The sequence below is a fragment of the Epargyreus clarus genome, unplaced genomic scaffold (genome assembly GCF_041222505.1).
Source record: "Epargyreus clarus isolate Ecla_fem2 unplaced genomic scaffold, WU_Ecla_fem_2.2 ptg000015l, whole genome shotgun sequence".
In the NCBI taxonomy this organism is placed as follows: Eukaryota; Metazoa; Arthropoda; class Insecta; order Lepidoptera; family Hesperiidae; genus Epargyreus; species Epargyreus clarus.
Genome location: NW_027332223.1, coordinates 1,629,949 through 1,653,428, shown reverse-complemented (window position 1 = coordinate 1,653,428; position 23,480 = coordinate 1,629,949). Strand labels below are relative to the sequence as shown.

Sequence of the window (23,480 nt, the reverse complement as noted above, 5' to 3'; positions counted from 1 at the left end):
TTTTAATTCCCTATTTTTTTATTAAAAATGTTACGTAACGTGTATTAAGAAAGACCCCCTCCCGCCCCTGTAACGCATCGTAACGTTTTACAAGAAAAAATTGTGTTACGTAATACTTGAACGCCCCCTTTGCTTTATCCATGACTATGTTTAAACGTATGGATTGTTCAATATAATGATGTAATCTGATTTACCCCGGAAAATACTTCTAGACAAAAAATTTGGCCACTACTATTATTACTGTATTTATTGTCTTCAAATTTTGATTTTTTTCTTGTAGTTCTAACAAAATAATGTGGTGTTTTAGAAAGAATTATAGTTGAGAATTATCGAACAATTAAAAAACTACTCAAAAATATTTCTTTTCAAACATACCTATATATCACGGTTGATTGGACGGCCTCACGTTTTTCTGTTAGTATATTTTAATAGTTATAAGTAAGAACCTGCTGGGCACAAATATCTGTTACCAATTTCAAGTAGCATTTAGTTCATACAGTCAAAGTAAATAATAGCACCTTACTCGGATTAAACTCCAACTTACTGCCGTACAGCTGCCGTATGAGTCCAAAAATTATGGTTGTGTCTGAACATGTCTACACAATGTTGATTGTATAACCGTGGGCCTTATTGTATGCGTTTCTCTAATGTACCGTATCGACCGCGGCCATATGCAGTTGTTATTCCAACACGCAATAGTGAGATTGCAATCAAATTGTTCCTTTTGTGTATTAATTAATTAAGATTTGTATGAATAGTGCCGCCGATTATTACTTTAAGTATCTGGTTTGTGGGTTTGCATGATATTTGATTCCGTCACAAAGTGTACTTAAATTAAGGGAGTGTTTGTGTGTAATAAAAAATATCTTAATAACTCAGGTTGTTTTATTAAAACAAAGTTGTTCAAGTAAAAACTTTATTTACAAAATCAGTATAAATTATTACCTTAATCTATATGTATTTACAGTCTTACGATAACTATTCGATAATCAGCGGTTAGGAGCCGTTTGGAGCCGTTAAATATAGCGATACAAGTGGAATGACAGATCCAACGAAAATCGCAGACGACAGACTTAGTGTAATAATTAAATGGAACTGAACTTATTCTACATGATTTGTCAATGATCGTCTCATACATATGTTATATTTAGTTAAGCACGCAAAACATAGAATTTTAAGTATGGCGCTATCAGTGGAATGAACTGTTATAAAAATTATGTTACGACAATTAATTTAAAATCGATAATATCCCATGACAAGTATGCTTGGGAAAAGAGAAACTTCTGTATCCACATTTTCTGTTAAATATAGCAGTTAATTGCTTTAATAAGGAGTATTAAATTATTGAAAGTCAACAATATTTACTAATAAAAAGTAGTACGTTGGTAGTGTATAACTTTGTTGACTTAGTTTTATCGAGTAATATAAATATTACTGATTTTTAAAACCGTATCAGAATTACAGAATAACAATCGGAAAGCAAACGTCTGTACCCGGTATTCATTACAAAATTTTGTAAGTAGTCTTGTTATGAAATATGTAGTTTACTAAAATTATAATTCGATTTAACGGTAGGGTAACGATGAAAACATACTTGTGACTTCTTTAATTCCCGAAAACGACTTAATAATCTAATCGTAGCTAGTGATGGGACACTTACGACCGTTAGACAAATTACCGTTATCTATAGTCTGTCGTCTGCGAACGTAAGCTTCACTGAAGCTAATGGCGGGTAAATGCGCGTTACAGGAGCGTGTCGACGGCGTGGATGACCCCGTTCGTCGCGGGGATGTTGTGCGTCACCACTTGCGCGTTGTTCACTTTGATACGACCTGGGGACATAAGAAATGATTTAAATGAAAGTTTCTTTCCTTTATTTGGGTTTGCGAAATTGATTTAAGTTTTAAGTAATAGTAACAGTAAAGAATAATGTTTTTTCTAGACTGCAACTAACGCTGCAGACATCTGCTACCAAGTCCAAATAGAACAATACACTATTTGAAGTTTATCACAAAAGGTGCTAGAGTCAGTATTGTCCGACGGAGGGAGATCCTCAGAAGTGGTTGAAATCTTTTCTTACAATATAAAAGTAGCAGACGAGCATGTAGTCTATCTGATAGTAAGTGGCTACTACCGTCCATGGACATCTGTAATCAACTCTATATAAGATTAGATTGCTACCTGAGGGCAGAGGTAGGCTACAGATGCGCCGTCACCCCTGAGCACTAAGCTGGAAAGCCTCGTAAATATATCTCCCAACTTACCAACAGCGCTTAACACTGCGGTTATGAGGCAGGAATAGCTGTGGCGACGTTGTTGCTGTAGTCGAACCACAGAGGATTCTACCTTTACAAATGCTGTTCTATATTCCTGATTTCTTTGTGACTATATACGCGTTTCTTACCTTTATTATCTTATTCAAAATAACAGTTTGTTAGAGTCCGCGTGAAACTGTTAGTCCGTGCTGAATATAGAAATGAATCGCATCGTCATAGCAAATTGTATGACTACACCTGCTCGCAACGACTTCAGATGCGCGTTTGCTATTTATTATCTTATTAAAAATGAGTATCTTACCAGCGTTCTTCTGCAGCGTGAGCGGCTTGGCGTCCTCCATGGAGTTCCGCAGCTGGTAGTAGCGCATGCCGGCGGAGTACAGCGTGCCGGGCAGCACGTGCCGCGCCACCAGCGCGCGCGCCGCCGCCCGCTCGCTCAGCGCGCTCCGCTCGGATGCCGGTAGTCGAGCGAACGCCGCGTCCGTTGGTGCGAACACTGTGTAGGTTTTGCTCTCTGGGAACGAAACGGTTCACGTTAGTCATGGGTTGGGTCTGCTTCAAATGTTGTTTGGGGAACAATATCTCCCGCGGGTTTGTTTGCTGTTATCGAAATATGTATTCTAGAACAGTGTGGAAACCTCGACCGAACGGTTGGCCTTGATATAAATATTTCAGAGAACTATGTAGATACCTCTGGCTAAAAACAGACACAAGTGCTCGAAAACTTTATAGAACTACCTAAATTTAAATACTTCCTAAATTTTAATAAGTACATGTTTGCAATCTGCGCGCTATTTGAAATCTTCCCAGGCTGGGTGGTCCTCTGATCCGTTGGAAACTGTCGTAAATTCAAATAAAGAAATGTTCGATAATTTTATTACTGTAACCTAATTATCATAAGCCGAAGTACTTCCTATAACCTAACAGTTTTTTGTATCAACAAGAACAAAAATTTTACTTTTATCATTCTTGTTAATGTGAACAAGTTTGTGTACTACGACTACTACGTCTGTACAAAGGGCAAGTAACAAACCTGCTAAAGTTTCTGCGAAACCGCTAGCGTATACAGCTTTAAGGAAAGTGGTGAAACGCCTGTCTCGATCCGCTTGCATGGTTTGGACCAAGTCACCGACGGGCAGCGGGAACATCACTCGGTCTACTGCATGGGCTATACCCTGGAAGGAAGAAGTATATCAATAAGACGGTCTTTATGAAACTTTTATTACATTTTCTACACTAATTCGATAAAATTCAGTAGGTACACGAATTCTGTGTTTTTGTATCCTTGCTCGAAGCGTTTATCTAACAGTTTTTTTAACTTTAACAATGTGATGGTGAATTATTTATATTTAAAGCTTTGTTTTCTTTCGAATATAATAAAATTTAATGATATTTAAGCAAATACCTGTGGCACATGTATATCTTTCTTGTCTTCAATGACACGAGCACCGTTGATGGTGGTCACTCGCACCTCGTTCCATTCCACGTCGTGCATATCATACTGGTTGACTCTAAGTTGCGTGCCAGCGAGGGAAACTCCTGTCATCTCATCTTGAAGGGAGCCGATGTCAAACGCGCCTGGGATCACGTGATGGAGAAGAAGCTGGAACACCAAGCATAATTATGTCATATATAATCATATCAATCATACAATAAAGCTATATAACAGTTTATAAAGTACTTACGCCGCTAAGCAGTCGAGGGTTGTCACGGAACTTCTCTTCGGCTCTGTCAGGGCCTCCCAGCTGCACCAGCAATGTCCTGAACGCCTTGTCGGTTGGTGCGAATATCGTATATGGCCCTGTTTCGTTCAAAATTGTATCTAAACCGGATTGCTTCAAGTATTTGGCGGTGGCAAATAAGCCGTTCTCTTTCAAGATATCAACTAATCCAGGGTTTGTCGGCCGAGGCGAAACTAAATGAGAGTTCGATGTATCGAAGTTGGGCGGAATCGTACTAGATCCAATTACAACTAGGTCTTCCGGAGTCGGTCGGTACGACGGTGTTGTGTTCACGACTGTTGAGCTGGGGAAAGGATTTCTTGGCGATGGGTTATTGTTTCCTCTATTTATTATGTAAGTGGGTGTTGTCGACTTAGCAATGTATCTCTCTGTTGTTGTTACTTGGGTGGACGGCGCGAAAGTTTGCGTCTGAGGTTGAGTTGATCTTGTGGCTTGAGCTACCGGATTCCGGAAAACTGGCAGCGGTGTAGTTTGTGTCGCCGGGTTTGTCAGACCAGAGGTTCCATAGTTAGATGTTGTAACGAAGCTAGAGTAGCTCGAAGGATGATGAGATGATTCAGCTATATAATCTGTTGACTCAGTCGACGGACTTGCAGTGGTCGAACTGTAAATACTGTTAGATATTTTCGTGGGGCCTGGCAACTGAATCTCGCCTTTCTTAATTTTATTCAAAATGTTCTCCACTTCAGGTCCTTCTTCTGTTTGTTGGCCGTTCGCTTTAACACCTTTCACTTTATAAGATCCGTCGTCTTGTTCTTCGAGAAAAACAAATGTTACTTTCTTTTTATTTTGAATCGCGCTGGGAACTTTGACTTCTTCGAGTTTACCATTATCACTTTGTTTGATAAGTTCAAAGTTAGCGCCAGGTGGTAAAACACCTTTGGTCAAGTCGTCGAAAGAGATTCGGCTCTCTTTCTGGTTTTCTTGAGCAGCAGCCATAATTTGAGCTAAATGTTGACTATCCGCCGATATTGCCCCCTTAGGTATCAAATTAGGGTTTGTCGTTCTTATAACCTCGAATTTTTGCCCGTTCAGAGAAATTTCTCGAGATGAAAAGTTTTTCTCGTTAAAGTCTTCTGGATTCTCTGCCAACGCTACTTTCAATTGTTTTAGAATATCTGGCTTCTGCAGAAGTGCTACACTTTTCGCTCGGAGGTTATCATCAAAGCCTTTCGTCTCACTCTCTTCGAGTAGATTTTTTATCTCATTATATAGCTTTTGCTTATTCTTGTCTTGTGGAGGACTTCTTGGTTTTGGCGTTGCTCTAGTTCTGTAGCGGGGGGTTTGCGGACGAGCCGTAGTCGTTGTAGTTGTTGTTGTAGAGGTGGTAGTGGTGGGATGATCTTTCTCGTACATTTCAACAGCTTTTCTGAACAAATCCGTTTCATGTGGGAGGATAGGCCTACGTTTATCCTGCGTCCTACTATACAAATTCTCGTAACTTTCTGTCGTCGGGTAAGTAGGAACAGGCTTCGTAGCCTGTTTACTTATAAACTCCTCGTGCAGTTTCTCAACTTTTTCTTGTTGTTTTTGTTGTTGCTTCTGGACAAACTCTTGGTGTTTCTGAATTATCCTTTGTCGTTCTTGAAGTTCTTTTAGTTTCTCTAAGTTTTCTTTTGATTGTTGCTCAAAGAAGTTTTGGATTTGTGAATTTTGGCCATTTGAAAATATAGGAGATTGGCCTAGATTAGACTGGAAGGGGATCTGTGCGTTGTCAAGGTTTAGATTTTGTGGTGCTAGGTTTGGTGCGGCTTGTATCGTTATAGGATTAGGTTGATTAAAAGCCTGTTGATTTTGTGACAGAGTTGGGAGGAAAGCTGTTTGCGTTGGTCTCTGCTGGCCAATATTGACAGTGCCATGAATATTGGGGTTTTGATTAAATGGAGGAGGGTTCTGAGATAGAGGGACTCCATTGCTTTGGAAAGTAGGCAGCGTTGGTACAGCCTGCTGAAGTACATTTTGATTTTGTTGAATTGGTCTTAAATTTTGTTGATAATTATTCAATGGCTGGTTGACATTGGCAGCTTGATTGAACTGGAATTGCGCATTGTTGTTGGGTAAAGGCAAATTAGGTTGTATGCTTTGACTGGGGATGATGTTGCTGAATTGGGGAACATAAGGTTGTTGTTGTTGTTGTTGTTGCTGCTGCTGGAACTGGAAGTTGGTGGTCGGTTGTTGGAACTGGAGACCTGGGGCCGGACTGCTGAGGAGAGGAGCTTGTTGCGGAAAAGTCTGTATAGGCGAACTCAGCCCAAATCTCGTTTGATGTTCGTTGAAACCCTGATGCCCCAGAGCCGGCTGTCGACTTCTGTCGAAGTCATTTTCTATCTGAAATGAAAGAGATTAATAAGTTTAGTTAATATGCGATAATATTTTTTTTACTGGGATTTTTATAGAACTTAAATCATAATGTACCGTAATATTTTCGATCAAGTGCGATTTTTTATTACAACTTGTACGGTATCATATAAACAAGATAATAGTTTCTTAACTTCATCTTAACTTTGTGTAAATCGATATAACTTTATGATATTGTAGAGTATTCAGCTGATTCCGTGTAATATCGTTATTTTCACACATATCGTGGGGAAGATTCGTCTGTTCGTGACGCATCAGTAACACGAAAGTGCATTCTTGCGCGTGCGCAGATGTGGCTACTGAACGCTGTATGGATTTGCTATCGTTTGCTTACATATTTTTTATACAATTTTCTATTGCAGGAAATTAATCTTAGAAACCGTTTGGATGAAACTATGATTTATTGAATAAGAGTTAGTGTAGACCAAACGAATGCAGAGCTATGCTTGTAATAAACATTTCTTTATTGAACAATAATATATCTTTTAAAATTCGACCTATGCATAAAATTTTAAGCGCTTCATTGCTACTACGTCTGCGATAATCATAATTTTAATATCGCGACTCGTATTTTAGAGATATCATGTGGTTTAATACGACTTACATAACGTTGATATAAAAGTAATGATCTAACCGAGCACACTCATGTGATGCGACAAGTATAAGCGTAACATAACCAGTATTCATAGATTGTACAGGATGTATCCGTTTATGGAACGTGGCGATCGCCAAACCGCTTGATTTGAGCATTACTTTCACGTCGAGACACCGGTTCCAACCAACCGCTCTCGGTTTCGTTTGGAACGTCATTAAAGGTCAAACCTCTGCCGAAAGTTACCGAAAATATACGGATTTGTCTTACGCATTTGGGACACGCATTACGTAATGACGATGTGCTCGAGTAATCGCGAAACGAGTGTTTCGCGATTAATTTTTGAATTTGAAACATGTAAGGTTATGCTGCGTATTTTACTAAACAATAAAAACAAATAAATAATTGTTGCGTTATTTTCTTAGTTTGTTTGTCTCTGATTCTTACAATATTTTAGTACAAATTTCATTTAAGTTTAAGGTCTTAAGTTTCGTATCAAATAAGTAAGATCCTTAAAAAATGTTTAAATAATTAAGAATTATAGAAGCACAAAGATTTTTGTTACGTTTAACTTACGTTTAACTCTAGAAGTCTTATTACAATGGGTATAGGTAAGCAAGGATTCTATCAATATTGATTAAAAATACCAAAATAATGTAAAACTTTAAAGCCATTTTTGTCAGGCCAACGTGACAAATCAATAATTATTATTAAAATTAATGTCATAAGAATTTGGGTCAAAGCTTTTGACCAGCTCAAAGACCAGCTTTCATATTCATCACTCATCATATATAAAATACATCTGTAGACATGTTTGTCTGTTTTCTCTATCGTAAACAAAGACGCGTGTCGAATCAGAATAGTCGTAAGGTTTCCACAAAATGTTGAAAGTCTACTTTCGATACTTGTTGTGTGTACCTACATACATACTCTTACTGATACATCCTTTGGTGTCTGGAAAACTAATTAGTTGTATTGTCATTTATGTCTACGAAAAATAAAGAGATATTCGAAATAAATCACTTAAATTGTACCTACCTATTTCACCGATTGGTGCAAATAGATAACATGGTTATTGTGATAAAGTTATTATAGTAATAATAATAATCGTTTATTTCAATCTCTAAGGATCATAAATCAAAATAAACAAAACATCAATTCGGACATCTGAATTATACAATAATAAAAATGCATAAATTAAGACGCATTAAACATTGTAAGTTACTAAGTATAAAATTAATGAAATGAAATTAAATCAAATTAAATTAAAAACATTAAATTAAATTAAATATGACACATTAATTAAAATACTATACTATACTCCCATTATTTAAAATTAAAATTAAATTAAATTTAAATTTAAACACATTCGTATTAATTAATTAAAATTACAGAATTCCCAGAATTTAAAATTATCAAAAAAATATTAAAAGTTATTACGTAGATGATCATTAAATGTAAAAAATACGTAAAAGCATAGTCAAATCAAATTCAAATCAATAATTTTCAGAACTCTTTTTGAACGTTAATATATCTACCGCCATTTCGCAAGGTTCGCTAAAATAATGTATCTAACTTCGATATTCTTCTCTATTTGTAAATTAAAGTATCAGATGAGCATGCAGTTCTCCTTTTTTATTTATTTTGAGGTGGTCTTTGATGGTTAGTGGTCAATGCTATGCGTCTGTAATCAGTTAGCTGACGCCTAACTAATCTTCAAATATAACATGACACTACTACTTTTATTAATGAGAAAAAGATGTGGCGTTGATACTAAAATCTTCATAGTGGAACCAAACAGAATATAACTTTTCTTATGTGCTCAAAGTAATAAATATATAAACATACAATTTACCTAGTTGTGATTAAGTAGCTTATACTAATATTAATTCGTAGTGTGTAGCCTATGAATTAAGACGCCTTTTATTGTAATGGAATCTGCACTGCACACACTTTACAGGTAATGTTAATATAATGTTCGTTTAATGAGACAAACAGACCAGATTATCTAACGTGTATTACATTTATAGCCGTCTAAACTACACAATGACTTCTACTACTAATGTTATTTAAATACTCGAATCATTGTAAAAAACTGCGATAACGTGTTCCAGAAAGACTTGTGTGGCGACATCTCTTATCGAGTTAGAGAGTAATATACTACTTGTAACAATTCTTTCAACTATTATCGAGTTTTGGAATACTCGTATGCTGCAATGATGATTTCATCTCGATATTCATTGTATTCGTCTTCGTGATTTGCTGCACGCATCGGATCATCGTTCGACATTTAGTAATGCTTGTAATTACTGTGACAATGAGATAAGCGCTTACATTCCTGCATCGTTCTTAAACTTTCTTAAGCATCTTTTATTTGCTATAACATCGAGGATGAATTTTGAGGAGTGGAGACCCTGTTAAGAAGTCCGACTGCTCTCCCTCAAATCTGGTACACAAGTAAAGAGAAACCCAGACCTAAACATGAATTTGTCACTGATATCTGTAATTATATGTTAATAATAAATAATTATATGGTAATTACAGATATCGGTGAGGAATTCATTTTATGTCTGGATTTCTCTTTACTCTTGTAAGTTCTTGTGTTTTCAGTTCGACACATGGTCACGAGTTTCCTCCTAGAATGAGGGTTTAGACCATAATTCACAAATAACACTTGCGGATTATTAGACTTGCGCGTTTGAGGGCTTTTAGCTCAGAGGTTTCAGGTAAGGTTTCGTCACGATGTTTCCTTCACTGTTAAAGTCGGTGATAATTTCTAACACGTTTTTTGAAGGTGGTAGCAAGCACCCTTTGAGGTTCGACTCCGGCGGCACCACCGCCACACCTATTTCTATCTAATAACAGCAGTGTTAAGCGCTGCTGTGTTCCGGTTTGAAGGGTGTGGTAAGGGAGACAGACTTTTCCGAGGCGTTCCAGCTTAGTCCTCAGGGGTAGCGGCGCATCTCTGGCCGACCTCAGGTAGGAATATCTAATTCTATCTGGGGTTGATTACAGATGTCCATGGGCGGCAGTAGCCACTTACCATCAGGTGGACTGCATGCTCGTCTGCTACTCGTATACTATAAAAAAAAAACGAAAAAACTAAGAAATCCGTGCCTGGGATTCGTACCCTGGAGCTCTAACATACCTAAATTGATACTATAAAGCTGCAACGAATATTGTATTATATTATAAAGAGTTCCTATTATTTTCTATACGCACTCAAGTATATCTTGTAGTATAAGATCACGATTCAGTACTTCCGACATATTAGAAGCATGAATAATATATTTCCTGAAGCATTGTGCAAGAAGGGCTCAGCTCGCCGCAGACGTAACGTTACGCCACTGGGGAATTGAATCTGTCACCGCCTCACCGCTGATGCAACGTCATATCAAATTCCTTGTTCGGTTGATGTATTTAGAAATCTTATTGTTGGATTCATTTTCGTTGTGGGTTGGTTTGCACTCTCGCCTGAGGAGACGAGGTGCGTAAACTTCAATGTCATATAAGGGCTATGGTAAAAATTGTATGTAAATATGTAACAGACTATTCTAATAACTGAAGAGTAGTACAAAAATAGAATAGTAGTTGTCGATCTAGTGCACCATACTCATTTACCATAGGCAGAGGTTCCGGATTCGATCCCGATATTTAAGTGATGAATGTAAAATTCTGCTTTTAATCTACGTGACCTTGTATTTGTCTTAGTGTGGTCACATCGGTTCCTTAATCCGTAATTATCCTAAAGGAACTACGTGTGTGGATAGCGTTATTTATTTATTTATACCAGCTTAATTTCACACATTAGAATCGGCTTATAATTTTCGGAGTTTGAGTACTACTGATCCAGAAAAAATAAATTCAGTTCAATACGTAACAATATAAAATACGTAATATGCATACCTATTTATACATATTTTCACAAGAGAATATCCATATAAATAGAATAACAAAGATGTATTTCTTAAGAGAACAATGCAATATTTTCTCGGTCTGAGAACAACGGTTGACATCACAAATGTCCGCTAAGCGAATGCGCGCGCGCCGGAGAAAGTGCTATGGTCATATTGTTGTCACCGCTACGCATGTTAGTTTGAAGACGTGGGTGTTTGTGGAATGTGGACCCATAGGTTGTTGGTGGTACAGTGGCGGATTTACAGATTTGCCAAATCTTCACCAGTTTACTCAAATTTCGCCTACCCACCTCTGTTAAATAAATACGATTGCGGTCTCATTCGTATCCTTAAATATTGCCCCTATATGAATAGTTGGCGTAAGAAACGATCTCTGAACATTTGAATGATCTCTGAGATTTATTGAAGAAAAAACAGAATGTCCAAGATAAATTAGCTGCTCCTAAATTCTGCTGCCCTAGCACATTCTATTGGTAAATATACTGTACGCGTTGCAACTGTACCAGTACTGGATTATTTTTAACCAGTTTTTTGAGGATACTTTATTTATTTAACGTTTTAAACATTAAGATCAACTATTCAATAATTTGACTATTTAATTTTACAATGAATGTACAATGATGATGATGATGAAGAATGTACAATGCATGTGCCTTCAGAAAGAACTAGCAGTCACCCATTCATCTCCCGACCGCACTCAACGTTGCTTAACTTTGTGGATTTATTACGAACAACACAACACTACACTTTTATACCGTTATTACAAGTAATAATTCATGAACACAACATGATAGTCTGTTTAATGTATGAAAGCATAATTTTATTCCATAAATCATGACTGCTTTAATTTAATATATTCAAAGCAATTTGCGTGGAGCAGTCACCATATCGATTCAACAAGCCATTTTTCAGGTTCTATCTAGGGAAGGATAGGATAGGATGTGCCTAGACTGATTTTTTGAGTATTTTATGGGCAACGTGGGTCCATAAGTAGGATAGAAGATATATAAACGTGAAATATAACAATAGAACCATTCTTATCGGAAATTTCTAAATACCATTCATATGTTTGCAGAGATGCGTTTAAGTCTTTTGTATGTGATACTCGAATTATCACTATGTACTTGAATATCAGTTTTATTGTAATATTCAGTTAAACTGAAAAGCTATTCTACATATTTAAATAAACGTTCCTTACAATTAATGTGTTAAGACTTTTTAAAATAATTATTTTCACGTGATTTTAACTAATAATTACACTAATTATATTTACATGATTTTTTATAATGCATCTTTTATTACATTTACAAAACATAACTGCCTACATTGTTAGCTGCCTAATAAAAACTATCAAAGATAAATAGTTATTATGATTGTACTTACAATGGAGTTGATTTTACACCTGAGTGGCTACATCATATTAGTGCCAACTACTATTATTGACTTGTTCAATCTTTATTGACAAATTCAATCAGTTTTTTGTGTGTGTATTAGCTAACGTACCTTCTATTCTTCCTATTTTTTACCACAATGTAAATAAGGTTATGTTTGTGTTGTGTTTACAAGGGCAATATTATGAGACATAATCCGTATACCTAAGTTATATTTAGCGTATAAGAAATCTTATTAAAATAAAAAACGCAGGGCTTAAATATATTAGGTACGAAGCAGGTAAGTCGAACTTAGGAATTTAGATGAGATTAAATACATACGGATATAGAACATTTTTGTAGAATAATATTGTAGCTGCTGATATATTTAAAATATGACCCTTGCTACATCATACTCATGTACCATTGTACACCCCTACCCTGGATCTCTTTTATATAATATTACTTTCTTGCACTAAGTGAATGGTTGCCTGGAAGAGATCGCTATTTAGTGATAAGGCCGCCAGTTGTACCTTTGATTAGTGTAAAATATTTTGTATTTGTTACTATTAATTTGGTGTACAATAAAGAGTTTTGTATTGTATTGTATTGTAAGGTTCGTCCCACCTTATATTGACTTTCTCAATTGATTGTCATATATTTCAGAACAACTTATTACTTGGTAGTAACTCACGGTTGACACTTTTCCTCCTCCACAGCTGATTGCTATAGGTACACTAGAATTGCTGGATTAACCTTGCTTGATTGGATAAGGTCTGCTATAGACGCGTTGCTACCCCTACTAAGGACTAAGCTGGAACGCCTCGGAAAAATACGTCTTCCTTATCACACCCTTTAAACCAGAATACAGCAGCGCCTAACACTGCTGTTATTAGGTAGAAATAGGTGTGGCGGTGGTGCCGCCGGATTCGAACCAAAAAGGGTTCACCTTCAAGTACTTATTAGTTCTTTCTCTATTGAACCATACATAATTTATCACAAAACCTCACTCACGGAAAGGGTTCCGTGAGTTAACGATGACATGAACTTTCTACGGCAATTATTCTGTGCGTTTGTATATTCATGAGACCTTTGCAATGCAGTTTCACTTTTATTTCCTCCATCAAACCCTGTAGGCGTTACTCTATATTACTTGAGAACGTGACATTTTACTATGGGAACATCATATTTACTTTTATGTGAAATAGTAACTAGAATTTGGGAGAGCTTATGTTATTAGGAAACGTGAATGAGACGCATGTTGACCTGATGAAAAGTAAGTGGCATCTGCTGCCCATGGAAACCTCAGGTTAGAGTTCTAGCCTAACTGAGGTCGGTCACAGGTGCTACTTTTGAGGACTGAGTTAAAGCCTCACGAATTACCCTTCAAACCAGTATCAAGCGGTTATAACACTATTGTTATTAGGTAAAATCAAACCTCGAAAGGTTCTTCTACCTATAAATTATATCAAATAAGTAATAAATAATTACAAAATGTTATATAATGTCAAATAGAATTAAAATAATTTAAAGTCATAAATAAAAGTTAATAAATTACTAATAAAGTAATAAAACTAAATAAGATATAAACCAGGCTGGTAAAAGTTAATCAAGAGCCGTATGATTTGATCAGCCAATCATACAGCTAATTACACATAACACACTTAGTTAATTATACATTCATTCGAAAACGAAACCTATTACGTGCCAACAGAGTTCAAACAGCTTGAGATGCGACCATTGCGGACATCCGTAGCTCACTTGTCATATTGTTAGGCGATAGGCGATGGGCGATTTTCTCGCATACGATTTTAACGGTAAAGGAAACTTCATGAGGAAACCTGCATACCCAAAAGATCTTTGAAAAAGGATAGTGAAGTCTACCAATACGCACTTCGCCAGTGCGGTTGACTATGGCATTTTCCTTCTCATTCAGAGAGGAATCCTGTGCCCAGTAATGGTTGACGACGATATTAATATAACGAGCACTTGCAATGATTATGGTGATAAGTCGTTACTGTCGATTATGGTTTTGTTGTTTGACATTTCAATAAGCGTCCTCAATACAAATTTAATGTTGACAGTGGCAACGACTACATATAAGGTGATCTGTGGCTATTTACTCCACTGATTTTATTACATAAACTTCAGATGTATGAGTGATTTAGTGTTGTTCTTGCAACTACTCCTATAAGCCTATAAAATACCATATGACAACATTAAGTTGAAACAAATATAGCAACGCGTTGACAAAATTCATTAATCCTTTTAGGACAGGACACATGCCCATGTAAAATATATTATATAGTTTATTAGAATATTACAGTCACATAATTGGATATAAGTTTTATCAAAAACATTGTAATTCACAATAAACAGATATCGAGAGTTAATTTGCAGTTTAAACTCTTATTTACTATTATAGACTACTTTAAGGCAAACAAAATGAGAATAGCTATAGTATGTATGTATATTATCCTTAGAACGAACTGTTTCATATTCAGACATTTTAACGTTAATCTAATTCGACTTGATTCATTTATATCGGTGAATATTCGTCTTTTGGTCTTTTTAAAATTATTTCAATCTTATCTCGCTTCTCGCATCTCGGCGTTAATGAAACATGTTCCTACACCGGCACAGACATGCGAAATTCTTTCCGAGTGGGTATCCGAGAGAAAGGTTAAAGGAAATAGTTATATAACCGAGTTTCTTCGTATCACATCATCAAGACGCAAATGCTAAGTGGATTTCATAAGCGGATGGCACTTCATATTTTTTGTGCAGGGAGAAATTGTTTGTTTTTAAAGTTAGGTATTTTAAATTCTGTAATATGGTGATTTTGTTAACATGCGGTTGCCTTGCCTGGCTATGAGAGTAGGTTTGAATCCCGGTTGGGTAAAAGAAAATTCGAATATCATTACCGATTGAATTTACATTCGTGCTCATTCTTATGCAAATGTCATGGAATCCTAACGACCACAAAATGAAAATAAAAAAAAAGTATATTCAAAAATACCCTCAAACTATTAAAAAATATTTTATAAAACAAACTTATAATTCAGTAATTAAGTACCTAACAAAATGTATTATTAAAAGTAGGTAATCCCTTGACTTTTTATAACTTGGTTACTTATTTTTGTAATTAGGAATCTTGTGCGTTTATTATAGTTTCATTATTAATTCTAATATGAATGATGACTTGAATCCATTTCTAATTTGTTCTTTTCAAATAACTGGTTACGATTTATTCATAACAATTATTTGTAATATTGATTAAATTACATTTTTATGATAATTACGTATATAAACGAATGTATAAAGTACAAAATTAGTTTGTTTAATGATATTTGCGTGATAAAATGCATTATAGCGTGTAATGTATACTTTGTCAACCATCCATTATAAAAGATGAAATCTCAGTATTAAAACTTTCTTTTCACTTTATAAATTTATTTAAATACATGTACAATGTACCTACATACATAGATAATATACAACCATTTAAATTCTTTGACATTATACCTATGTCTTATGTTGAAACAAAAATTGAATTTGGAACTTGCAATTTTACTTAAAATGTAGGTACTTTGTTAATTACATTGGCTGTACATAAACAACGTTATAAATTTAATTTGTGACATTAAAAAATGGCAGAGTGAAAATAAATCCTTTGCCTAAAATCATATTAAAAAATACTAACCCTTGGTCCAGTGATGGCAGCAACGATACGCGCCAACAACAGGAACCGACAAATGCTACCCCTCATGCTGCACTCTTGTCAGAGCGGCAGAGTACCATCACACTACACACCACTGTTCGGCACACTCCTCCCGCACACACGTCACTCGATTCAAAATCGCGCGCGAAGGTCAAACGTCAAAAATGACAATTAATTCAATATGGCAGTTACTTTTTTTTTCTCCCGCGGCGGTGGCTACACGCGTCGGCAGTTTCTACGATAGTAGGGGCCGCAGTGAGCGGTTCTTCGTTTTACCACCCCTACTCTGAACTCCCCTACTATTTCGAAAGGACGGCGGACAGAGCGGCTTCCAAATACTAAATTACTAACCGAATTGTCAGATGCTAATTGAATATTGCATAAACAATTAAGAAAATATACAATTCATGTTGCAATTATGTGTACTTACGTTTGTACCGCTTACCGACTTGCAATAGTCGAAGACATAATGATCTGAAGAAGAGTCATTTTATCATTATTGAGAATATAATTATAGATTTTAAATTCAATAAGCATTCATATTTAAATTAAGGTTATGAAACTTTTTTATGTTAAATGAGATTACATTTAAAGGGCGAAGGTTTTAAGAATTACAACTGCAGTAAAGTTTAACTCCTTTCTTCGTTCTTCGTATTACTGTCCCAATGATGGGCATGGGCATGTTAGAGTAAGAGGGGTGCTGATTTTCTTACGATGTTTTCTTGTACCGTAAGTGATAATTAAATCGAAAAATACGTATATCAGAATTTTCAACCTCAGATCATAATTAAGAGACCGAGTCTGTAGCTCCTAAGCTATTACTTCAATTCTGCCCTTATGTCTTAGCCCTTATGAAGAGTGTGGGAGGTACAACAAATAGATATGTCTAGGAACATGAGGCGTCTCAAGTTAGCTTCGTACAATGCTGTCACCGCCGCATCATACGTGATAGAGCAATATGGCTTTGGTTACAAGAATCTACAGACGGTGGTGACACAATGTCTAGTAGTACGTTTATTTACCGAAAATTGTAAACTAATTCAAAGCTTACATTCACTAATCATTCCGGCAGCGCATTATTTATGAAAACATGAAATATTCGTAATCGGCGCATTACCTCGATTCGTGTCATTTGTCGATGGCACAATAATAATCGGCATATGACCCGTATCGTGCACTGTTGCGACAACGAACCCTTTTGCAAGCTGGCCTCACTTACTTTAGGTAAAATCTTATGGTAAAATCATTAATCAGGCGAGCTATCTACGTTTTGTAACGTAACGCGCCGTGAACACAATGGGTAGGTAATGTTTCATAGTGAAAAGAATGGAGGTGCATGTCTCGGGGCGTCTGATGTGGCGATACAGACGGTTTACGATTTTACATCGTTCGAGAATGCCTGGATTTTGCAATTAAGATCGAATTAATGGAGGATTGAATAGATAAGTTCATTTTGCATTTCGTCTGTGGGAGCTGAAGTTATTAAATAATTTAAAGAATGCTTGACTTACATACTATGTCGGTGTGTCGTGTTAAGAGTTTCTAGTATAATGTATATGTACATGAAAAAATCATACGAGTCTTATAAATGTTCCTACACTAGGTAGGTATAGTCTACGAATGGAAGTATGTCTGTTTACAAGTTTACATGTCCTTATGTTTTTCTATGGCGCCCATACATTTGGGAACTCTAGCCCAGTGATAAGTTTTTGTAAGCTCACTGATAAGAAATCTTGAAGTTAACCATTAGTATATTTAGGTAATTCAAATACGATTGTAGACCATATAAATCAGACCCGGCTCCATGCGAAAATAATTGATTGACCGAGATATTTACTCTTTTCTTAATAGGTAGGCCACCTTTTCATAAAATACAATTAAAAATCTGGCGTCATTTTGTTCTATTGATCAAAAATCTATTGACCCGTATTTTACGTTTTTGTAAATGTAATAATACTAAATAAATAAAAGAATACATGTAATAATAAATGTATTGTTTAAAATTTTCACGCTTTTTCCTTTCATTATTTAGATATAAAACTAAAAGTAAAAAGAGCAAAGTTGCAAAAACCTTCCGCAATTCTGAAAATATTACAAGTTCCTGCTTAAATTAATAAAAGAGGACTACATCACTTTTTGGACTATATTGCACAAGATATTGCAAATAGACCTAGGTCAGGTTAAATGATAATATTTTAGGCGGAACGAAGCCGACTCATAATGGGGCGTTAAATAAATTTATCGACAATCGATTTATTGATAAAAAGTAATTCATGGTCTTTGTTTAGTGTATTTTTTATAAGTATAGGTTTATACCTAAAGATAAGGCAGACGGGCTACCTGGTGGAAAACAGTCACCGTCACCTATGAACATTTGCAACACCAGTACCCTTACCACGAGTTTTTACGTTTTGACAAATATGACTGTTTTGGTATTTGTTTACGCATTGGATTTCCTAGTTCTGACACAATCCGCTAGGGGCGCTGATTGGAATTTGTATGGGCAAATACGTAAACAAATACCAACACAGTTATATTTGTCGAAACGTAAAAACTCCTGGTAAGGGTACAGAGGAATCGCCAATGCATCGCCGGCTTTTAAGGAGAGTTCTTTTTGCACCTCTCTTTGTAAAGTATATGAAGTGTAGTTAGAGTATGAAGTTGTATATTGATGTATCTACTTGACAGAAAAAGCTCTCTCATCAGAATCGTTTATTTTTTAGTCCTTGCAGCTTTCACCGTTTAATGAGCTTTATAAGCTCCACTGGACCGTTGACGAGCGCCTGGACAAAAAGTTAATGGGTATTTTTGTAAGCAAATTTTGTCGCAGTGTTACATCTTTCTTTTAGTGTATGGTAAAGTTGGTAGGCATCATGGTGATGGTGTAAGCTCCAGACGTGTTTCAGATGCGAGTGGTTCTGTGCCCAGCAGTGGGCTACAGAATGAAGCAAATGATATAAAATTAATAGATTCCGAATTCTAATATTTTAAAGGTACCTAGAGAATTCCGTGTAAGATGGTAGTGGTAGCACCATCAAAAATAGGTATCTATGCTTTATAACAGCAGTCAGCATCCTTAACCCTACTCTTTCCTGATTTAAGGGTGTGGTACACGAGTCGTTGCAAATTAGTCGTTAAGTGAGAAACATACCAATAAAAACGTAGATTACAGATGCCCATGGGCGGCATTCATTACTTTATCAGGTAGATTGTATTTGCTTATAATATACTGTATTACGACGTAGCCATAAAATTAGGCATATAATATAAGAAACAAATAAAATATGCATTATTCATTATTATTGCTGTACCGACAAGGTCTTGATTATGTTGTAACTGCAATTAACATATTTGTGCAATATTCAATAAACTTGAACAGTATTGAATATAATCTTGTATATAAAATTCTCGTGTCACAATGTTAGTTACCGTACTCCTCCGAAATGGCTTTACCGATTTTCACCAAATTTTACATGCATATTCAGTAGGTCTGAGAATCGGCTACAATCTATTCTTCATACCCCTAAGTGATAAGGGTTGTTCACCCTTATCATTTTTTTATTTATATGGCAGCACAACGTTTGCCGGGTCCGCTAGTTTTTATATAAAGACGACATAATTATTTGTGATTCCACTCTGAAGGTACCTATCGCCGCCACACGTTTTCATATCCTACCCTGAAGGTGGTAGAACTCTTTGTGATTCGGCTCCGGCGGTACCACCGCCACACCTATTTCTACCTAATAACAGCAGTGTTAGGCGCTGCTGTGTTCCGGTTTGAAGGGTGTGGTAAGGGAGACAGACTTTTCCGAGGCGTTCCAGCTTAGTCCTCAGGGGTAGCGGCGCGTCTGTGGCCGACCTAAGGTAGGAATATCTAATCCTATCTGGTTAATTACAGATGTCCATGGGCGGCAGTAGCCACTTACAATCAAGTGGACTGCATGCTCGTCTGCTACTCCTATATTATAAAAAAAAACAATAAAAATAAAGGCCGAATTAAGTACCTTATACCTACACTTATTCGAAACCTTTCAACTTAGGCTTCAGGGTAGTTCCACTACATCTGTAGTTGAGCTCTGGTAGTACCATAATCCTATCGGTTAATTATAAATAAGGCTGCTATTGCCATCAGATGATTACTTGTTTGCTATGAATAAAACGGATTACAAAAATTTCAAGAGGATCGAATTACTGTATTTCAGTCAGACTTATTTCATCTGTTTTCACTTTACGGATGTTCCAATTAACAGTAGTTTGCATAAAGATTGATAAAAACCTATCGACGCTTCATTTCTACGAATCGATTGTTATTTTAAAGCCATTAAGTATTTTCATGCGATTCCGGCTGCGAACACTGCGTATTTTCGTTTAGAAACCTAAAATATTTTTGGATTAAAAATTTATAATATCTGTAGGCATTGTATTCCTAATTCCTATTAAGTTCTATATTGGGAATAAATTATGTCCTAACTAAAATAATTCAGTTTTGACCCGTACCTACAGTAATAAATAGAGAGAGTCCATTTGTTTATTTCAATTTACCTATTTTTTTATATTTATTTATATATTTGCCGTGTAGAAATTTATCAAGTTTCGAATCTTACTATTGCAATTTTTTATTTTAATTTAATTGAAATTACTTGTAGCACAAACTGGTTAAAATATTAAATATATAAAAAATGTAGTTCAAAAATATTGGTAATTGTATGGTTACAATTATCTAAACATAATTTTATTACCCATGAACAAAACTGGCATTTATTACACCAGGCATGATTTTGTGGAAATTATCAAATGACAGACAGACTCTTCAATTTTATTTATCTATATACAAGTAATTGGCGTGACACAGTTTTAAATCAATAAGAAGCATGAACCAATTTAAGTTCGTTCCGGTGTTGTGGTCTGTTGACAAACAGAATTTTCATTTTCAACAGCCGAAGTGCTGTGCGATCTAATATTGCAATCGTTTTTGTGGTGATGATAATTCCATGAGATTTTACCATTTTCGCGGGGAAAAACATCGCATAGGCAATCACAGTAGTTACAAATCGTAGTTCAATTTTTAAGGTACTGAAATTTCAATTCATTCTGGAAAAAAAATAGTATTGCTATTTACAAATTTACGTTTTTCACATGTTCATGTTCTTATCTAGTTCAGTAAATAACAAGATGATGTTTTCCTACGAAACAGCTGTTTAGTTGTTTAAAACTGGTATTTAAATTTAAACGAAACGAAACAGCTATTTAAATTTAAATTTAAAATACCAAAAGCGGTAAAGTCATAGAAAAGTACTTTTTAATGTTTTCGTAAGCGAATTTTGGGTAAAAATATAGATAAAAATATGGGTAGTAATTTTTCAATTAAATCCTTAAGAATAGGTTCTAAGGCATAACAGATCTCATAGGATTACATAAATTTAAGTATAACATTTATAATCTGTTTGTCGATGGTTCCGCTCCAATAGCTAGATCCGCTGCGCACGAGTCTTGACTCGCAGTTTTTATGACTCTATTAGTTATTAGATTAGTATTATGTAGAGTTCCGGATGTCAGGCAGACATAAACAGTTTCAATATCTTGTCTGGGTCTGGTGTTTCTCTAGGTTCAAGATACTCTTATTAGAAAAGTTCATGTGTTTATGAAACAAAAATAAAATGGTTACTTTTTCGTCAGTAAATAATTCCAATGATTATAATAAGACTCCCAATGGTCTAAGATCCGAAGCTAAATCGAACTGGACCGAGCTGATAATAGAATGAAACTCATTTTATAATGAAATTAGTACATTGGGTAATACATTAAAAATGGGTTTGCTAAAAAAATCCTGGACAGGATAATTTTAATTATTTTTTGAAAAATTAAAATTTAATTGAAAATTAAATTTTGCAACATCAAGATAATAAGAAAATTCTATTCTGAGTGAATGTTAAAAACATACAGAATGTGCAGGCTTTGGGTTGCCTATTATTTACGTGGACGAACTACTGGGTTGTCAGGTATAAACAGGTATTTCGCTGGCAACTACTTTCACTCATGATGATAATAGATAAAATTTTATATCAGTAGAAGCGCTGTTTTATTGTGAACACGTTGATATAGGGTTGTCTGCAAAATGAAAATTAATTTTTCAAAAAATAATTAAAATTATCCTGTCCAGGATTTTTTTAGCAAACCCATTTTTAATGTATTACCCAATGTACTAATTTCGATATAAAATGAGTTTCATTCTATTATCAGCTCGGTCCAGTTCGATTTAGCTTCGGATCTTCTACTACAAGTGAAGTTGAACACAGGTGCATTGTTATAATTGAGAACGAATGTAGAACACTTTGTGTGCACTTACTGCCTTTCTACACCCGTCAAACAAGAACGCAGCTTATTGCTGCTAAGACACGAAAACACGTGATAATAATTCGGTTTCAACCAGAAATCTACCACCTAGCTTACCACTTACAAGTTCTTCCACCTACAAAAATCATTTAATTGTTGATAGTTTACTTTATTTGTGTTCAAAAGATTATATTGTGTATTGTATTAACGTAAACTTTTAACACATAATGCAATTGATTTTTCAAAATATTTCTAACCTATTTATACTATTATAATTTACTAACTACGAGTATGCACCGCGGTTTTACTCGCTTTAGAAAACACGTTTTTGTTTTACGATAAGATAATAATGTTAATACCTGTTTTAATTCGAAAATTTCAATGTGAGTATTGGTGATAAAAGTTTTGAAATCGGTCTTGTAGGTTTTGAGTTATTTAATTCCGAAAATATGTACCATTCCCCTTTATTAAATTTATGACTATCTATGCTAAATATCTACGACTATCTGAGCATCTAGCTTATAAATTTAATAATCGTAAAATTAGCACAGCAACTGCCAGGATGGGTTATGGTTAAAACTATAAATAGATATTGCACTGCACCTTACTACAGTTAGTGCTTCCGTGCTTACAAAATATTGATACTAAATGTTACTCTAAACGTTACGCAATGTACCTATGTAAATTATTTAAGTATATTAAGAAAGTAGGTATTTTAGTAGGTAGGTAATTGTTATTTATTAAGTCTCAAATAAATACGTCAACATATGTATATCTTCAACATATAAGGAACATATAAGGAATACTGGTAGAACCCTTCATGATTGTGATTCTACTCCAGTGGCATCATTGCCATAGCTATTTCTGCCTTATAGCAGCAGTATCAAAAGTACCCTTAAACATCCACTGGTGTTGTATTGCACCCTTTAAAGGGTATGATAATGGAGAGATTAAATGGAACATGACAGTTCATTTGCTACTCTTATTCATGAGAGAATAACACAATATGCTTTCCGGCAATCTACCGAGACGCAGTCTTGTATCTTCCTCTTTACGCCCTAGTAGCTTCCGCGAAAAGTTGGTCTTATTTTAGGAGCAGACCATTGCCCAGCAGTGGGACAATTCAGGTATATCATGGAATCGTACTCTCCGCCAACGACATCAAGACCGG

General features: G+C 35.4%; 1 protein-coding gene across 1 annotated transcript; it reads right to left on the bottom strand.

The window, feature by feature from the left end:
• Window positions 1–899: 899 nt before the first annotated feature.
• LOC140748389 (uncharacterized) lies at window positions 900–16,241 on the bottom strand. The gene is made up of 6 exons (XM_073081250.1): window positions 15,959–16,241; window positions 3,962–6,346; window positions 3,682–3,879; window positions 3,310–3,451; window positions 2,578–2,790; window positions 900–1,832 (listed from the first exon to the last, which is right to left on the bottom strand). Exons 1-6 carry the CDS (start codon window positions 16,022–16,024, stop codon window positions 1,744–1,746), a joined length of 3,093 nt encoding a protein of 1,030 aa, XP_072937351.1. The 5' UTR covers window positions 16,025–16,241; the 3' UTR covers window positions 900–1,743.
• Between the last annotated feature and the right edge of the window lie 7,239 nt (window positions 16,242–23,480).

What these genes read in the sequence shown, in the direction of transcription:
- LOC140748389 (XM_073081250.1), bottom strand. Translation starts at nt 16,024, where the DNA reads ATGAGGGGTAGCATTTGTCGGTTCCTGTTGTTGGCGCGTATCGTTGCT. An exon ending in AAGATATACATGTGCCACAG is followed by an intron (nt 3,452 to 3,681) that starts GTATTTGCTTAA and finishes TCTTCCTTCCAG; the next exon opens with GGTATAGCCCATGCAGTAGA. An exon ending in TTTCGCAGAAACTTTAGCAG is followed by an intron (nt 2,791 to 3,309) that starts GTTTGTTACTTG and finishes TTTCGTTCCCAG; the next exon opens with AGAGCAAAACCTACACAGTG.